The sequence below is a fragment of the Salvelinus sp. IW2-2015 genome, linkage group LG17, assembly GCF_002910315.2.
Source record: "Salvelinus sp. IW2-2015 linkage group LG17, ASM291031v2, whole genome shotgun sequence".
Lineage (NCBI taxonomy): Eukaryota > Metazoa > Chordata > Actinopteri > Salmoniformes > Salmonidae > Salvelinus > Salvelinus sp. IW2-2015.
The window spans coordinates 37,429,963-37,447,655 of NC_036857.1; the positions used below are offsets into that span (position 1 = coordinate 37,429,963).

Here is a 17,693-nt window from a genome sequence, read left to right on the forward strand (position 1 = left end):
CTTGGCATTGCGCATGGTAATCTTACGCTTGTGTGCAACTGCCCGGCCTTGGTAACCCATTTCAAGAAGCTCCCGATGAACAGTTATTGTGCTGAAGTTGCTTCTAAAGGCAGTTTGGAACTCGGTAGTGTGTTGCAACCGAGGACATGCGATTTTTATGCGCTACAGGACTCGGCGCTCCCGTTCTGTGAGCTTGTGTGGCCTACCACTTCRCAGCTGAGCTGTTGTTGCTCCTAGACGTTTCCACTTCAGAATAACAGCACTTACAGTTGACCGGGGCAGCTCAAACAGGGTAGAAATTTGACTAATTTACTTGTTGGAAAGGTGGCATTCTATGACGGTGCCACGTTGAAAGTCACTGAGCTCTTCAGTAAGGCCATTCTACAGCCAATGTTTGTCTATGGAGATTGCATGGCTGTGTGCTCGATTTTACACACCGGTCAATAACAAGTGTGGTGAAATAGCCTAATGCACTAATTTGGAAAAGTGTCCACATACTTTTGTATATACAGTGCAGTCGGGAAGTATTCAGATTCCTTGACTTTTTTCACTTTGTTAAGTTACAGCCTTATTCTAAAAGGGATTAAATAAATACAAATCCTTAGCAATCTACACACAACACTCCATAAGGATAAAGCTACAAACAGAAATACCTTATTTACATAAGTATTCAAACCCTTTGCTATGAGACTGGAAATTGAGCTCAGGTGCATCCTGTTTCCATTGATCATCTTTGAGATGTTTCTACAACTTGGAGTCCACCTGTGGTAAGTCAATGTATTGGACATGATATGGAAAGGCACACACACGTCTATATAAATGGTCCCACAGTTGTCAGTGAAAAAAAACGAAGCCACAAGGTCGAAGGAATTGTGCGTAGAGTTCCGAGACAGGATTGTGTCGAGGCACAGATCTGGGGAAGGGTACCAAAACAGCATTGAAGTTCCCCAAGAACACAGTGGCCTCCATAATTCTTAAATGGAAGAAGTTTGGATCCACCAAGACTCTTCCTTGAGCTGGCCGCCCGAGCCAAACTGAGCAATCGGATGGTCACTCTGACAGTGTGCCAGAGTTCCTCTGTAAAGATGGGAGAACCTTCCAGAAGGACAACAATCTCTGCAGCACTCCACCAATCAGGCTTGACCTTGAGAAACAAGATTCTCTGGTCTGATGAAATCCAAGATCCCTACGGTGATGGTGGTGGCAGCATCATCATCATGCTGTGGGGATGTTTTTCAGCGGCAGGGACTGGGAGACTAGTCTGGATCGAGTAGACAGATCCTTGATGAAAACCTGCTCCAGACCAGGATGAAGTTTCACCTTCCAACAGGACAAACGACCCTAAGCACCAAACAAAGACAACGCAGGAGTGGCTTCGGGACAAGTCTCTGAATGTCCTTGAGTGGCCCAGCCAGAGCCCGGACTTGAACYYAATTGAACATCTCTGGAGAACCGAAAATAGCTGTGCAGCTACACTCCCCATCCAACCTGACAGAGCTTGAGAGGATCTGCAGAGAAGAATGCAACAAACTCCTCAAATACAGGTGTGCCAAGCTTGTAGCGTCATACCCAAGGTTGTAGTCGCTGCCAAATGTGCGTCAAAGTACGGAGTAAAGGGTCTGAATACTTATTTACAAAAAATAAACATCACATTTACATATGCACACAAAGATATCTATAAAGGCAATAACGTAACAAAACGTGGAAAAAGTCAAGGGGTCTAAAAACTTTCCGAATGCACTGTATAGTGTATATTAAATATAGGATAAGGCATAAAGAATGCCAAGAAAAACACATTTCATAATGTACTGGGCCCACACCCTCAAACAAGGTTTTAAACCTAAAGGATCTACGCTTGCTACTTGTGTTTTACAAAAACAAAGTGCCATTAGTGGGACTGAAAAGATGCACTATTTTGTACATGATAAGCACCTCATTTTATTTTACACCTTTTCTGGTAAGCATTGCAAACCAAAGAAATACTAGATTTAACTTAATTGCACATTTATGTAAAGGTTATATGACCACAAATTGCTTTTTCCAAAGCACCCCAAAGCATTTCTCAAATAGTGGTGATGGACATCTGCTTCTGGATACACTCTGCTGTCAACATGATTGAAGCAACCAACTGGATGTGGACAAGTTTGAACACTGAAGCTTGTGTCCATGAAACATTAACAGAAATACAATAACCATTCAAATAAAGACAGAAATAAATACTTTGTATTATAAATATAAGTAGGCTAACTGATCAGAGAGAGTAGGCTTTCACAACACGATAATTCTACACTTTTGACTTACATGTTACGGACTGACACGCAAACAAACTCAGCAAAAAAAATTAAGAAACGTCCCCTTTTCAGGACCCTGTCTTTCAAAGATAATTCGTAAAAATCCCAATAACTTCACAGATCTTCATTGTAAAGGGTTTAACCATAAACAATTAATGAACATGCACCTGTGGAACGGTCGTTAAGACACTAACAGCTAACAGACGGTAGGCAATTAAGGTCACAGTTAAGAAAACATAGGACACCAGAGGCCTTTCTACTGACTCTGAAAAACACCAAAAGAAAGATGCCCAGGGTCCCTGCTCATCTGTGTGAATATGCCTTAGGCATGCTGCAAATAGGCATGAGGACTGCAGATGTGGCCAGGGCAATAAACTGCAATGTCCATACTGTGAGACGCCTAAGACAGCGCTACATGGAGACAGGATTGACAGCTGATCGACCTCGCAGTGGTCGACTGCCCAAGTTACACCAGGAACGCACAATCCCTCCATCCGTGCTCAGACTGTCCGCAATAGGCTGAGAGAGGCTGGACTGAGAGCTTGTAAGCCTGTTGTAAGGCAGGTCCTCACCAGACATCACCGGCAACAACGTTGCCCATGGGCATAAACCCACCGTCACTGGACTAGACAGGACTGGCAAAAAGTGCTCTTCACTTACAAGTCACGGTTTTGTCTCACCAGGGGTGATGGTCGGATTCGCGTTTATCGTCGAAGGAATGAGCGTTACACCGAGGCCTGCACTCTGGAGCGGGATCGATTTGGAGATGGAAGGTCTGTCATGGTCTGGGGCGGTGTGTCACAGCATTATCGGACTGAGCTTGTCATTGCAATCTCAACGCTGTGCGTTACAGGGAAGACATCCTCCTCCCTCATGTGGTACACTTCCTGCGGGCTCATCCTGACATATCCCTCCAGTATGACAATGCCACCAGCCATACTGCTCGTTCTGTGCGCGATCTCCTGAAAGACAGGAATGTCAGTGTTCTGCCATGGCCAGCGAAGAGCCCAGATCTCAATCCCATTGAGCACGTTTGGGACCTGTTGAATCGGAGGGTGAGGGCTAGGGCCATTCCCCCCCAGAAATGTCTGGAAACTTGCAGGTGCCTTGGTGGAAAAGCGGGGAAACATCTCACAGCAAGAACTGCAAATCTGGTGCAGTCCATGAGGAGGAGATGCACTGCAGTACTTGATGCAGCTGGTGGCCACAGCAGATACTGACTGTTACTTTTGACCCCCCATTTGTTCAGGGACACATTATTCCATTTCTGTTAGTCACATGTCTGTGGAACTTGTTCGGTTTATGTCTCAGTTGTTGACTCTTATGTTCATACAAATATTTACACGTTAAGTTTGCTGAAAATAACCGCAGTTGACAGTGAGAGGACGTTTCATTTTTTGCTGAGTTTACCTTTGAAAGTTTGAGAAGTCAAAAGCATGTGTTTCGTATTGTAAAGGTTTGCAAAATTTCTGAAAATTGTCATGGGTGATTATGGACAAGAACAGCTACAATTCTTATTTGAACAAGACATGGGTGAGAAATGGCACCTGTAAAAATAAAGTAATGCCCAATTCAGACATGAATAATTATCTACAATGCTTTGCACATCAGACATTTTAATGTGGCAAAACCACAGTGCTGGCAAGACCACTGTCCTTGGCTAATGCATTCCTACCTGTGTTGGAGTCGCACCAATTGAGAATGGAATTACAGATTGAGGAATTTCCTTAAATGCTACATAGGATATTTCTTAAGAGAGTCAAGGTAACAGTCATAGAAACTGTGATATATCAAAGTACACACAGAAAAATAGAAAATAAGTTTAAAAAAAGAACAGGAATAAATAATTAAATATGTCCATTTAGCATACAAATGTCACTCAAAGGTGTACCCAAATATCACCATCACTAAAACCATTTGATTACCACCAACTTGATTACATGATTTCAGTAAATACCTTTGATACCATCCTCTGGGTAAGACTAGGAGGTCATCCTTATTGAAGCCACATCAGAAAAGGTCAAATTGATCACTTTTCTCTAACCTATGGCAAAATATTGAGAACAGCCCGCACTTTTGATAAGCTGGGCAGAGAATTGAACCGACGGAGGCACTGAACACAGTAATAGATAGCGAGAGGAAATTACCATTTCAGAACAGCACTTTCCTCATAAAAATATGAGTCATTAATGTGTAAATCAAGCTCACATGCAGGAACTGGGCTGAAGCTGTTCTGTTACGTCAGTCAATTTCCCAACCAAAGTGAACTGTCTACCTTGTGAGGACATTGATACAGTCAGTATGAAAGGAGGTCCAATAGTTCTCACTCCTATAGCGGTAAACGATTCAATGACAATGTGCACTCCGTGCGAAAAAACAATCTGATAAAGATTTGACGAGACACCGGAATTTTAACAGTGCCACAATCCCTGCTAGAGGTAAGATCGGAAATCCTTCTACCACTCCAAAAGTGTATGACCAAAGCAGAATCAGAAAAATGAAATGTTTGTGAGGCAGCTTTGAAGAGTTCAACATCAAGGGTAAACGCCGTCTCCACTGGGGCTCTGTGGAACGCGCCACTTTACAATTACTGATAGGGGTCCAGTGAATGGGGAGAATAATATAATAAGTATTTGACACGGAGTCCTGACTCAGAGAAAAGAGCCCATGTCCAAGTCCATAAAAYTGTTCGTATCCATGCCGAAGGAGGACTCGTAGTCCTGGCCACCACTCTGGTGAATCTTCTGGTGGTGGCGCAGGTTTGACTTGCTGGAGAAGCGCTTGTCGCACAGCAGGCAGGAGAAGGGCTTCTCTTTGGTGTGGATCCTCCGGTGGCAGATGAGTTGGGTGGACACGCGGAAGGCCTTGCCGCACTCCAGGCACTGGTAGCGCTTGGGCTCCGTGTGGATGCGCCGGTGGTTCTTCAGCGCCATCAGGTTGGTGAACTCCTTCTGGCACACGGAGCAGAAGAAGGAGCCGGTCTTGTGACTGTTCTTGTGGTTGAGGAGGGAACCTGCATGGCGGTAGGTGCGGCCGCAGTGCTCACACACGTGGCTCTTCTCCCCTATACAGCGCGCCTCGTTGCTCTCCTGCTGGTCGGGCATGCCACCGTGCATGTGGGCAAACGCCGGTACCAGCTTGGGGATGCCTTGGAGCTCCATGGTTTGGTCTAGTCCCGATTCCCAGCCTAGGTCATCCTCCATTTGCATGTTGTGTTGTTGATAATGCCCTTGGGCCCGGTGGTGCAGTTCCTGGTGTTGTTGGTACATGGCTGGGTCGGGGAAGCTCTGATGGCAGGGGCTGCAGACCAGGGTGCGGTCCTTGGAGTGCACCTCCATGTGGTTCTGCAGGTGCAAGATGAGACAGAAGGTCTTGCCACAGTCTGGACAGCAGTGGCGCTTCATCTGGGAGTGGACCTGGAGGGCGAGGGTGTCGGGGAAAGTCTGGAGGCACAAGGTACAGTGGTGGAGGTTTTCGGAGTGCGTCTTTTTATGGTTGAGCAGGGAGCCAGCATGGTGGTACGAGCGTCCACAGAGGTCACACCTGCAGCAGAGAGAATTATTAAAATCCCTGTTTATGAAAGTTATTTAAATTGGACATAAAGTGGCTTTTTCTTACTGTACCAAAGGCCCACCTTCTAACAAGAAGATCATCTCAGGCGTATCTTTACTAATAGAATTTAACTATGAGGAAATAATTACACACAGATTTACCCTAACACTAAACATAGCCATTAACACAAGAACTGCTAAAGTAGTCATTTGGACTGCTCACGAATAAATAAATAAAAGTCTTACTTTGCCATTTTTTTAAGTCACCCCTCCCTTAAAGTCCATATAAATACACTGTCGTTGTTACAATCAATAGCACAAACAGAACTGGACTTATAACCAGTTTTAAGAGGGCATGTTTCTTTTTTATTTTATCGTTTTGCCCCCGTTACCCCCCCTCCTCCCGACAGTAGGGCCTGTTCCCCTCCTCCTGACAATTAAAGGTGCCCTGCCCAGTTGATAATCACCCTGATAATTGCCTCAAAACTGAACCTAATCAAATCAAAATCCAATTTTAATTGGTCACATACACATGGTTAGCAGATGTTATTGCGAGTGTAGCTAAATGCTTATGCTTCTAGATCCGACAGTGCAGCAGTATCTAACAGGTAATATCTAACAATTCCAGAAACAAAACCTAATACACACAATCTAGTAAAGGAATGGGATAAGAATATATAAGTATAAAATATATGGATGAGCAGTGACAGAGCAGCATAGGCAAGATGCAATAGATTATATAAAATATAGTATATACATATGAGATGAGTAATGCGAGATATGTAAACATTCTTAAAGTGGCATTAAAAAGTGACTAGTGTTCCATTTATTAAAATGGCCAATGATATCAAGTCTGTAGGTAGGCAGCTGCCTCTCTGTGCTAGTGGTGGCTGTTTAACAATCTGATGGCCTTGAGATAGAAGCTGTTTTTCAATCTCTGTCCCAGCTTTGATGCACCTGTACTCGCCTTCAGGGTGGAAGCAGGGTGAACAGGTAGTGGCTCGGTGGTTATTGTCCTTGATCTGTTTTGCCTTTCACACATATACAGTGCCTTCAGAAAGTATTCACCCCTTGACTTATTCCACATTGTTGCATTACAGCCTGAATTCAAAAACGTATTAAAATCGACCCCCCCCCCATCTACACACAACACCCCCATAATGACAAAGCGGAAAAATATATTTTTTGTTTGCAAATTTATAGAAAATAAAATATGGCATCCCGAGTGGCGCAGTGCCACTAGAGATTCTGGGTTCGAGTCCAGGCCCTGTCCCAGCCGATCGCAACCGGGAAACCCATGGGGCAGCTCACAATTGGCCCAGCGTCTTCCGGGTTGGGGAAGGGTTTTGCCGGCAGGGATGTCCTTGTCCCATCGCGCACTAGCGACTCCTGTGGTGGGCCAGGCACAGTGCATGCTGACACAGTCACGCGTACCGTGTTTCCTCCGACACATTGGTGCGGCTGGCTTCCGGGTTAAGTGGGCATTCTGTCAAGAAGCAGTGCGGCTGGGTTGGGTTGTGTTTTGGAGGACGCACGGCTCTCGACCTTCTCCTCTCCTGAGTCCGTACGGGAGTTGCAGCAATGAGACAAGACTAACTACCAATTGGATACCATGAAATTGGGGAGAAAAAAGGGGTAAAAAATATATACTTTTTTAAAATTTGAAATAAGAAAATAAATATATTTACACATGTATTCACACTTATTTGGAGTTCACGTGTAGCCAATTCAATTGTTTAAACAGGATTTTTTTTTTAAAGAAACACACCTCTCTATATAAGGTCCCACAGTTGACAATGCACGTCAGAGCAGAAAGTCCAAGGAACTGGCTGTAGATCTGAGATAGAATTGTGATGAGGCACACTATATCTGGAGAAGGATATAAAACCATTTCTAGAATGTTGAAAGTTTCCAAGAGCACAGTGGTCTCCATCATTGGTAAACTGAAAAAAATATGGAACCGTCCAGACTCTGCCTAGAGCTGACCGTCCGACCAAACTGTGCAAGAAGGTCATTGGTCAGGGAGGTGACCAAGAACCCAATGACCACTGACAGACCTACAGAGTTCCTTGGCTGAGATGGGAGAACCTGCTTGACAATAGTCTCTACAGCACTTCACCAATCTGGGCTTTATGGGAGAGTGGCCAGACAGAAGCCACTCCTGAGAAAAAGGCACATGACAGCACGCCTGGAGTTTGTAAAAAGGCATGTGAAAGACTAAGGCAAAAGATTCTGTGGTCTGATGAAACTAAAATGGTGGAGGCAGCAGCATCATGCTATGGGGATGCTTTTCAGCAGCAGTGGCTGGGAGACTGGTCAAGATACAGGGAACAATGAATGAAGCCAAAATACAGGCAAATCCTTAATGAGAACCTGCTTCAGAGTGTAAATGACCTTAGACTGCGGTGAATATTTACGTTCCAAAAAGATAATGACCCCAAGCACACAGCCAAAGTAATGCTGGAATGGCTTCAGAACAATAATGTGAAAGTCCTTGAGCAGCACAGCCAAAGCCCAGACTTGAATTGCATTGAAAATCTGTGGAAAGACTTGAAGATTGCTGGTCACCACCGCTCCGCATCCAACTTAACAGAGCTTGATAAAATCTGCAAGGAAGAACGGGATAAAATCGCCAAATCTAGATGGGTACGTCTATCAGCTTTGCACAAGTTGCCTCAAAGGTGCTTCTACAAAGTACTGACTCAGGGGTGTGAATACTTATGCAAATTAGATATTTCTGTATATATATTTTTCAATAAATTAGAAAATATAAAAAATAAGTTAACTTTGTCATTATGGGGTATTGTGTGTAAATGGGTGAGAGAAAAAATATATTTAATCAATTTTGAATACAGGCTGTAACAACAAATGTGGAATAAGGGGTATGAATATTTTATGAAGGCACTGTAACAGATGAAATATGAAGTATGTTAGGGAGAATGGGTGAGTTGAGCGAGGGGAAGTGAACGATACATAATTATGTAATCAATTGTTATTGAAGAACAGGGCGGGCCATTCTATTGTATTGATCTATTCTAATCTCAAATTGACATCTCTGATGATTATTCTGATTCTGAGCAACAGCCTGAACCTACACACCGGAGGCCTAAGCGCCAGAACGGTGCCCGCCCTACCACCAAACAGTGAGACGGGAAGGGATGGCTCCGCTTGGATTTAATAACAAGCCGGTGACAATGCTGCGGGCAGATTATCAGCACAAAATGTCACTGAGAAAGCAGGCCCTACATATCAAGCAAAAAAACAACAGCAACGCACTCACTAGCTTTAGTTGTTTACGTGACATGGASATGCTCCAACTGATACAACTGCGTGAAGATGCACGCCGTGTAAGCGGCTAGCGGACAATTTACTATTKGTTACTGCTGTCATAGACACATTCATTATAAATGCCACTATTTATTTTGTGTTGATTTTCACTATTTATGAAGCACACTTGGGGGCTTATGATGTTCAGACTTCTGATGTTTTCATCATTTGAYCGTGCGTCTTGGTGACCGTGCGTCTTGGTGGTTGGGGTATTTATTKATTTTGTTGTTATGAAAATAAGCCGTTACCGCGTTCCAACACATCTGCTTTCTGTTTCATAGTTGTAACAAAAGGGCACTCCACAGATAAAATTCATTGAACAATTGAATTTGTGTTTTTACATATAGCCTACAGTAACAAACGAATGAAAATGCTATTTTGTTATTTAAAATATTTAATGTTACCTAAGTCCTTCATAAACACAACCAAATTATTATTTTTGCAATAGTACGACATTTATTAATACCATTGCAATCTGAATGACTGCTCATTAGCCCGAAGGGGGTCCCCTTAAGGCCCAGAGGTTCTWGTGTTAAAGCCATTTTTTARAAGACAAAAAAAAAAGTGATTGTTAATAAGATAATCATTAATAATCGTTAATAAGATCCATGGAAAAATAATCATGCTTTACACAATGAGCTGATTATGAAACAAGTAACTCACGTGAAGCACTTGTCTCCACACTCTCTGCGATYGCCGTCACAAGCTCTAGCCGAGTCATCCTGACCCCCCCGGCAGCGGTGCCTCTTCAGCCCAGACTTGCCCTGGAAGCTCTTGCCACATTCTGGGCAGCTGAAGTGGTTGGCCACCCTGGTGTGGACCTTCTGGTGGTTATGGAGGATACTGGCCAACCGAAACGCCTTCCCACAGGTCAGGCAGACATGCTTCTTCTTCTGTGTGTGGATTCGTGTGTGGTTGCGTAACGCCATGGGGTTAGAGAAGGGCTTGGAGCAGAACGTGCAGCTGAAGTCTCCGGACTTATGAGTGTTTTTATGATTCAGGAGACTGCCCGCGTGGCGGTAGCTGCGACTGCAGATGATGCAGGTGAATGGTCGCTCCTCCCTTTTCAAGGACATACTCGTTTGTCCATCGCTGCCCTCTGATGAGTTTGCCAGTGACCCACAGGTATGGGCTGTCAGTTGGTCAGCGGATATAAACGTCTGTCTGCACTGCTTACATTTAACGTTTCTTGCTCGTCTGCGACCTCTTCCCCTGACCCCTCCTGGCATATCCTTTCTGAGGTGTGCGCAAATATGGCTAGACAACTGCTTCTTTCCCCTAAAGGCCTTACCACAGTCTTGACAACTGTGCTTTTTAACTGAGAAGTGGATGCGCAGGTGGTTCTTCATAGCCAGCTGGTTGGAGTAGGTGTTGTTACAAACAGAGCAGTAGTATTCACCTGTCTTGTGGGAGTTCTTGTGATTGACCAGACTTCCTGCGTGTCGATACGTTCGCCCACATTGGTCACAGGAGTAGGGGCGAGGGTCGCCTGCATCCACTGATTTGACTCCAGTCTGAGCCCCCTCCTCCACACTGGGTTTCTTTCTGTTGAGGGTTGGCCTACGCTTTTTGTGGGTGGCGGTGGCTTGATTGGCAGGTGCATTAAGCAAGCGCATTCCTCCCTCTGACCTCGTGCCATTCGTCTGCATGACGGCCTGAATCTGGTTGTTGAGCTCCTGTATTTTGGCATGGTTCTCCTTGTGAATTCTTAGGTGGTTCAATAGTTGCTTCTCTATCTTGAATGCCTTCCCGCATTCATTGCACGCATGTCTAAAAGATGGGACAAAGAGAGAGGTTAATCCTATGTTTACAAAGCACAGAACAGTCGAGCATGAATGAAGAAGTAAAGACAAAACACAAAATACATTACTGCAAATGGAGACAGGTCTCTAAAGTGCACCTAGATATTTTGCTTTGGGACCTGGGAGCACCTGTGCGACCCAGATAATAATTGTTGTAATGATAAGCTTCACTGTGCAGTTGTATCCGAGTGCCCTAGAGAGAAAAAAAACGAGCGCAGATTTGTTCAGTCCAACGTCTACATATAATGAATATTAAAGAATGCATCAGTGATTTGTATTTCTTGCAACCTTGTGAAGATGCATCATAGGAATGCCTGGGACTACCACTTTGTGTAGCCAGTTAGCAATGCCGAGGCTTTCCCCATTAAACCTTCCAAATTAAATGTTACCTGCAAAGTAGGCTTACCTGCAGAATATGATATCATGATGATTTGTATCAAATCGGGTGGTGTCTTGTTTTGCAAACTCTGCTATTAAGGCCCTGTCATTGTAAATAAGAATTTGTTCTTAACTGACTTGCCTAGTTAAACAAAAATAAATATTGCACAATGCAGTACAACCACCACCAGCCAAACACCGGTCACTTAAGGTGAGAAATTAAAATGAAACAAAAGTAGTCTCCTGGTGTGGTTTAAGCATTGTTATGGACTAAGAAAATCCAACTGTTGTTTTTCTATTCATTTTTTTTAAATTAAAGTGTGATTGAGTGAAAACCTGAAGGGAAAAAAACTGAAAAAACAAACCCGAGAAAACTTTGTGTGTGGCTTTCAGTGTTATGGCGATAAACACTATTGGCTGGTAAAGATTTTTTTCCATCTACCTGCCAAAGTGGCTGGTGGACCAAAGATATTGTTTTTAGGCCCTGTTCATAAACCATTTTGCAGGTCRTTCCAAAACCACTCACAGGCATTTGTTTACACCAACAACCTGGTCACTTTACCAGCATATCTAAACATTTGGGGGCACAGAAAGAAAGGAAAAGGGATAGCTTCTTTAGAAGATCAATGATCATAGCAATGAATGAATGCGTGATCTACTGCATGTCGTTGCTTGACGCTCATAAAAAGAGACAATGTACAAATTTCAATGCAATGCATCTCAACAGGTAGTGCTTAAACACAATGAAGAAACCTAATATTCCACAAATGACTGCAATTTCAATKACATGTTTTGTATCAACGTCTTAGCTTTTTATAATAAACATCTTCAAAAGTAGCTAGAATTCATATGCTATACCTCAATTAAAAAAAAGATGCATCTTCTGGTGCTCCTAGATTGTATGTTGAGCTCCGAACTACCAATGAACATTTTCAATTTAGAGCATTGAATGTGGACAAAACCAATTGTACAKGCAGTATATCCTTAGATCAGTGTGCAAGCACTGGGTAACTCTTCATTGAAAATGTTAGCTGTTAGGGCACGGTAACAGTGCAATAGCCTAAACCTTGAAATGTAATATTACAATTAATTGCATCTCCTAGGTTCTCTGTTTATTTACTTGATTTGTCAAATAACATGGATACTTATCAGTAGAATARAATATTTCTCTGTGTTATCAATCAGGTTTAGAAATTACCTCTTAACATCAAAGTGGGTCCTCTGATGGTTCTTAAGGGCCAGTAGATTGTAGAAGCGCTTCTGGCAAACCATGCAGCGGAACACTCCAGTTTTGTGGGACTTTTTATGGTTAAGAAGGGAGCCAGCATGTCTGTATGCTCTTCCACACTGATCACACTTGTACTGGCGATCCCCATTGTTTAAATTCTCTTTCGTGTGTCCTAATTCTTTACCGTTGACAGAGCCACCCATTTCATTTTTTTCAACACCGTTTGCAGATTCACTTTTCCCATTTGTTGTACATTGATGGGTCTCAAGATGATGGTAACTGATGCAAAATATACCACAATTTCCACAGATGCTGCTGTCCACCTCCTCTTTGTGCCTAGTTCCATTACTATTGTCCATATGTATGTGTTTAGCATCATCTGCCTGTGCTTTATTGTGTATGAGCTGATGGGCAAGCATGTCCTGCTTCTTGGCAAAACTCTCTCCGCAAGTACTGCAGATCATCAGACCCCCATCCATCTGATGTCTCTTTCCAGGGTCCTCTTCATTTTCAGCCTCTAGGGAGGACATGGAGGAGGGGCCGGAGCTTGTAGGAGTACCATGGGATTGAGTGTGGCCACGAAGATGGCTCCTCAGAGCCCTCATGCTTGTGTAGCGGTTCCCACACGCTGAGCACTGATAGAGCTCTCCGTCATCATCCTCTTCATCCTCTTCTCTGCCATCACCATTTAACTGCTCCCCATTCTGGCCTTCATGGAAGTCATGTTTACCACAGTACCTTTGTCTAAGGCTGCCATTCAGTCCCTGGAACTCTACATGATCTCCTGGATTTCCCATGGTGCATCGTCCATTAGTGTCCAAGAAGGTTAAGTTACTGTCATAGTCATTTGACATGGCCTCTTGCTGCGGTTGTAGCAGGGGGCATATGTGCAATTTGATTCCTGCGATGTCTGCAAATGTTTCGCCACAGTCTGCACACATGTGACTCTCCATCAGGCGTTCGTTGTGAGGTAGGTGCACAGTTCTGTCCTGGGGAAAGGCGGAGTCAAACTGCACATGGCATGATCCTCCAATGCCGTGTTCACTCGTGTTCTCCTGAGCGAGAGTCATCATATTGCTAGCATCTCCCCCCTGAGAGGAAAAGCAGGCCTGCTGGTTCTCCAGCGTTAGGGGCTCAGAAGAGAGCCAGTCTCCTTCAGAGTTGAGGTTAAAGGAGGACGGATGGGCCCTGTGGATGCGGACATGGCTGCGGAGGGCAGCCATGTGTGGGTAAGTCTTGCGGCAGATGGAACACTGGTAAATGCCTGTCTGATGAGAACGCTTGTGGTTGATGAGACTCCCGGCATGCCGGTAGCTTTTGCCACAGACCTGGCACTTGTAGCGGCGCTCACCGTTTTCTGTAACTGAGGACTTTTCTGCCTTACTTAGATCGTCAACAGGAATCTCTGATTCCAAGATTAAGGGCTCTCCCGGAGTATTCAAGGTGGATTTGTTACTGGAGTGGTCAGAGTATATTTGAATATCATTGATCTGCTCCCCTTGATGATCAATCAATGGAGTACTGTTTAGAGGTGGTGAATAAAAGTTTGAGTCAGGAGAAGGAGTGACACTAAGGTCATAAGAATCATGATGATCCTCAGATAAATCTTGATCGTGCCCAAAGGACATAGAGGAAGAATTATGCTTTTGGATGTGTTCCTGGAACTCATCATCATTAGGAAACATCACTTGACACAGGTGACAGAAATGCACTGGAACATCCCTGTTCAGGGGTGAAAACTGCTCTGGTGCTCTGCCTGCGTAAGTGACTTCCAAGGAATGGGTGTCTGGCCCACTTTTGGACTTGTTGTGGGTTCTCTGGTGACTATGGAGGGCAGCAAGATTATTGAACTGCTTGAAACAGATAGGGCACTCAAACATCCCTACCTGGTGATACTTCTTATGATTGATCAGGCTTCCATGGTGTCTATATGACTTTTCACACTGATCACATTTGAAAGGTCGATCCCCTGCTTCGAAGCCTAGATTTTCACTATAATTTGCTGAGTTGGGGATAACCTCTGCCTCCTCTTGGCTAAGGTTATTATCAGACACAATATCCATCCCCGTGTCTTGCTGGTCAGCCACCAAGTACGACGGCTTTTCAAAGTCATCATGATCTTCAATTTCATCTCTATTCTCAATTGGAGAATATTCTGCAGTGGCCCTCCAACCGGCTCTCCTCTTTGATTGCCCAGAGAGATGGACCTTTTGATGGGTGGCCAGCTGAGTAGCTAGCCTAAAGGCCTTCCCACAGTCCATGCAGGAGTACTTCTTCTGTGATGTGTGGATGCGCAGATGGCTCTTCAGGGCCAGAGGGTTTGAGAGCTTCCTAGCACATATTGGACATTGAAAAGAACCCAACGTGTGTGTTTTCTTGTGGTTAGCCAAGCTACCTGCATGCCTGTAGCATCGGCCACATTCATCGCATTTGAACTTGCGATCTTCTTCTAGCTGGAAGTGACTATCCATGTGTTCCAGAAGGCTTGGCATGTTGGAGCACACTGTGCCACAGTGTTTGCAAGAGAAGCCTTTAGTCCTGCCAGGCTCTTGCATAGCCATTACAGGATAGTACTGCAAATATTTGAGCTAGATAATTGTGGGGGAAATACATCAGATTCCCAGCTCCTCCATATCACAAGAGCTTACATTCATTGTACGGTCCAAATAGGAAGGCTGCACAAGAATGGGATCAATTTAGTACCACTCCATTGAATATTAATTTACTTTCTGCGGTAGAATGGATGCAGGTACAACATGAGTGCTGTGGRAAAAAAATAGAGAACCGATTTGGTTAGTCGTAATCACTTGCAGTCAATGTATTATTTATTTATGGGATAATCGTGGACCATATGCCTACTAACACAATGGGTACAAACATTTATAATACATCCGAATTTAGTTTGTTACTAGCCAAGATATATGTGGCCCGATTCAAACTTAAGGTGGCTAACTAACGCTATATTGTGTCACAATACCCTAGCGCGACTGCTAGCCGCCTAACTATGTCAATAATGTGGGGAAACAACACCTCGGCCAAAACGTAAACATTTTTCTTGTTGAATTCCATTAGCTACATTTCACATGTAACTTAAAAACACGCGCCATTACGGAAAAGTTATCCGTTGGTTTGCGAACAAGCCAATGCTAGATACAATAGCCGCTAGCTAACAAGTAACGGTTAGCATCATCATGCTTAACAAGCTAACGCTAGCTAAACAAACATTGCATCAAAAAAATAGAACGTTACCCTGTCTTACCATCTATTTGATTATTGCGTCCAGCCAAATATATTCTGGAATTTCTAATGTATGGTATTTAAATCTAGCACTATGTTTTTACTCACCACAAAGTTATTTATATTCCTAAAAGACCAGTCTTGTTTGATTGTCTTTTTTCTTCCATCCCATTACACATACTTCCTGTTCGTTGCTAGGAAACAGGAAATGTGTACCACAAAATAAGTCCCTCTTCGTGGTTCTGTCATGCGCACATAACTGTGCGTTAACTATAAAACTATTTTCTATTTTCGTGGATTTGCTATGTAAAATTACAAGATGGCCTGCTACGTAAAATGCATTTGAAAACACATATACAAGTACTAAAATGTTATCCATCCCCGTTACAGGTTTACCTCATTCCAAATTAACAATAATCCACGTGACGTGAAAATGCAAATGATTGAAACGTTCCAGCAAAACAGGAGCGTGCTATTTCATTCATTCCTCTGTCTATAGTTCTTTCTAGTAAATCCATTCATGCGGTTCTCCGACGACTTCTCACTAACTGTAAAGCGCACTACAGTCGGAAAAATATGAGCAAATCCATCAAGCGCTATTTTATGTTTGTTACCGCCACGCAAGTTCTGCACTGTTGCACGTTCGAGAATAGCCTAGGCTACTGCATGGAAATGAGAAGAAATTGAAGAGAGTCCCAATTTATTTGTCTTATTTAACCAAGGAAGTCACACTGTTGATCTTGCAGGAGTCATTTTGTTTTATGCTCTCATGATTGTGACTGTCAAGACTTGTGTGCCGTAGTTACTTGTTTTCATTGGAACATTGAGGTGTTAGGTGTTTGATTTGATTGCATGTTAATTCAATCTAGAATGGAGTAGTCCTGGGATTACATTGAAGATATATTGTATCTATAACAATGAATTGGAGGTGGAAAAGTATACCTGTTTCTCAATACATTATCTACCAATGAGATTGGTGTTATGAAAATAAATACATTTGATTAAAAAAAAATTAAAAAAAGAGAGTCCCAATGCCGCGGAAAGTCGAGTCATGGGTAACTGCATACTTGGAGTGTGTATGGAAGTGGGCGTATCAACATAAGTAGGTGAAAATTACGTTCCTAACATTTGATTAACGTGTTTGCTGGCCTCATGCCAGTTAGCTAATATTTAGARGAAAATATGTTTGACTACAGTTACGCTAACCCATTTGCAATCCCTTCAGCGTTGCTTGCTAGCTAGCTAGCCAGAACATATTGTAATGACCTGAATAGATCATAAAGGAACAATTGTCCAGACAGAGGGTTGAGTTTACGAATTGACGGTTTATTAACCCAACTTTACACAGGCTACTGTTTGGCCGTAGCCCACGCCAAATAAATGAAAGATACCCCACAAGCCAACCGTGATCTTCTCTTGTGAAGCCCAGACGTAAGAGACAGAACAATGGCTAAACCTGGTCTTAACTTCCAATGCTCCATCCCCCTGCCCAACCCCCCTCCACGCCGCCAACCACCAGCATGCCCGGCATCAGAACATTCCAGGCATTCCCGTGATTGGCAGATAGCAGGTTAATTGGCATGTCGGAACCTGCAAACACTGGGTACTGGTAAGTACAACACAACCAACTAATAGCATAACACATAACACACAGCTGTCTGTGCAGGTCGCTACAATATCATACTAAGCAGTAGGCAAAACTTTCCCGCAATCATGATTAGGCCAGTTGGCGGAAATAAAAGTACAGGCTTTGTCCCAGGCAATAACTTTCAGATATAAAGAAAGGTCTGCAAAAAGTTGGCGGGATGCTAAAGTTGGCGGAAAAACGTCTCAGTTGAAAGGGATACACAGACCAAAATCACACTAATTTACCATGCCT

The 17,693-nt window shown here is 43.5% G+C and overlaps 1 protein-coding gene across 2 annotated transcripts; it reads right to left on the minus strand.

Annotated features, from left to right (window-relative positions):
• Positions 1-1,654: 1,654 nt before the first annotated feature.
• Positions 1,655-16,054, minus strand: LOC111977036 (zinc finger protein 646-like). Of its 2 annotated transcripts, none has more exons than XM_024006294.2 (4): positions 15,923-16,054; positions 12,548-15,340; positions 9,833-10,939; positions 1,655-5,834 (listed from the first exon to the last, which is right to left on the minus strand). In XM_024006294.2, the coding sequence occupies exons 2-4, from the start codon at positions 15,136-15,138 to the stop codon at positions 4,943-4,945; spliced, it is 4,590 nt and encodes a 1,529-aa protein (XP_023862062.1). In that variant the 5' UTR covers positions 15,139-15,340; positions 15,923-16,054; the 3' UTR covers positions 1,655-4,942. The 2 variants fall into 2 exon arrangements, with proteins under 2 accessions (XP_023862062.1, XP_023862063.1); XM_024006295.2 differs by having other exon boundaries at positions 15,837-15,923.
• Between the last annotated feature and the right edge of the window lie 1,639 nt (positions 16,055-17,693).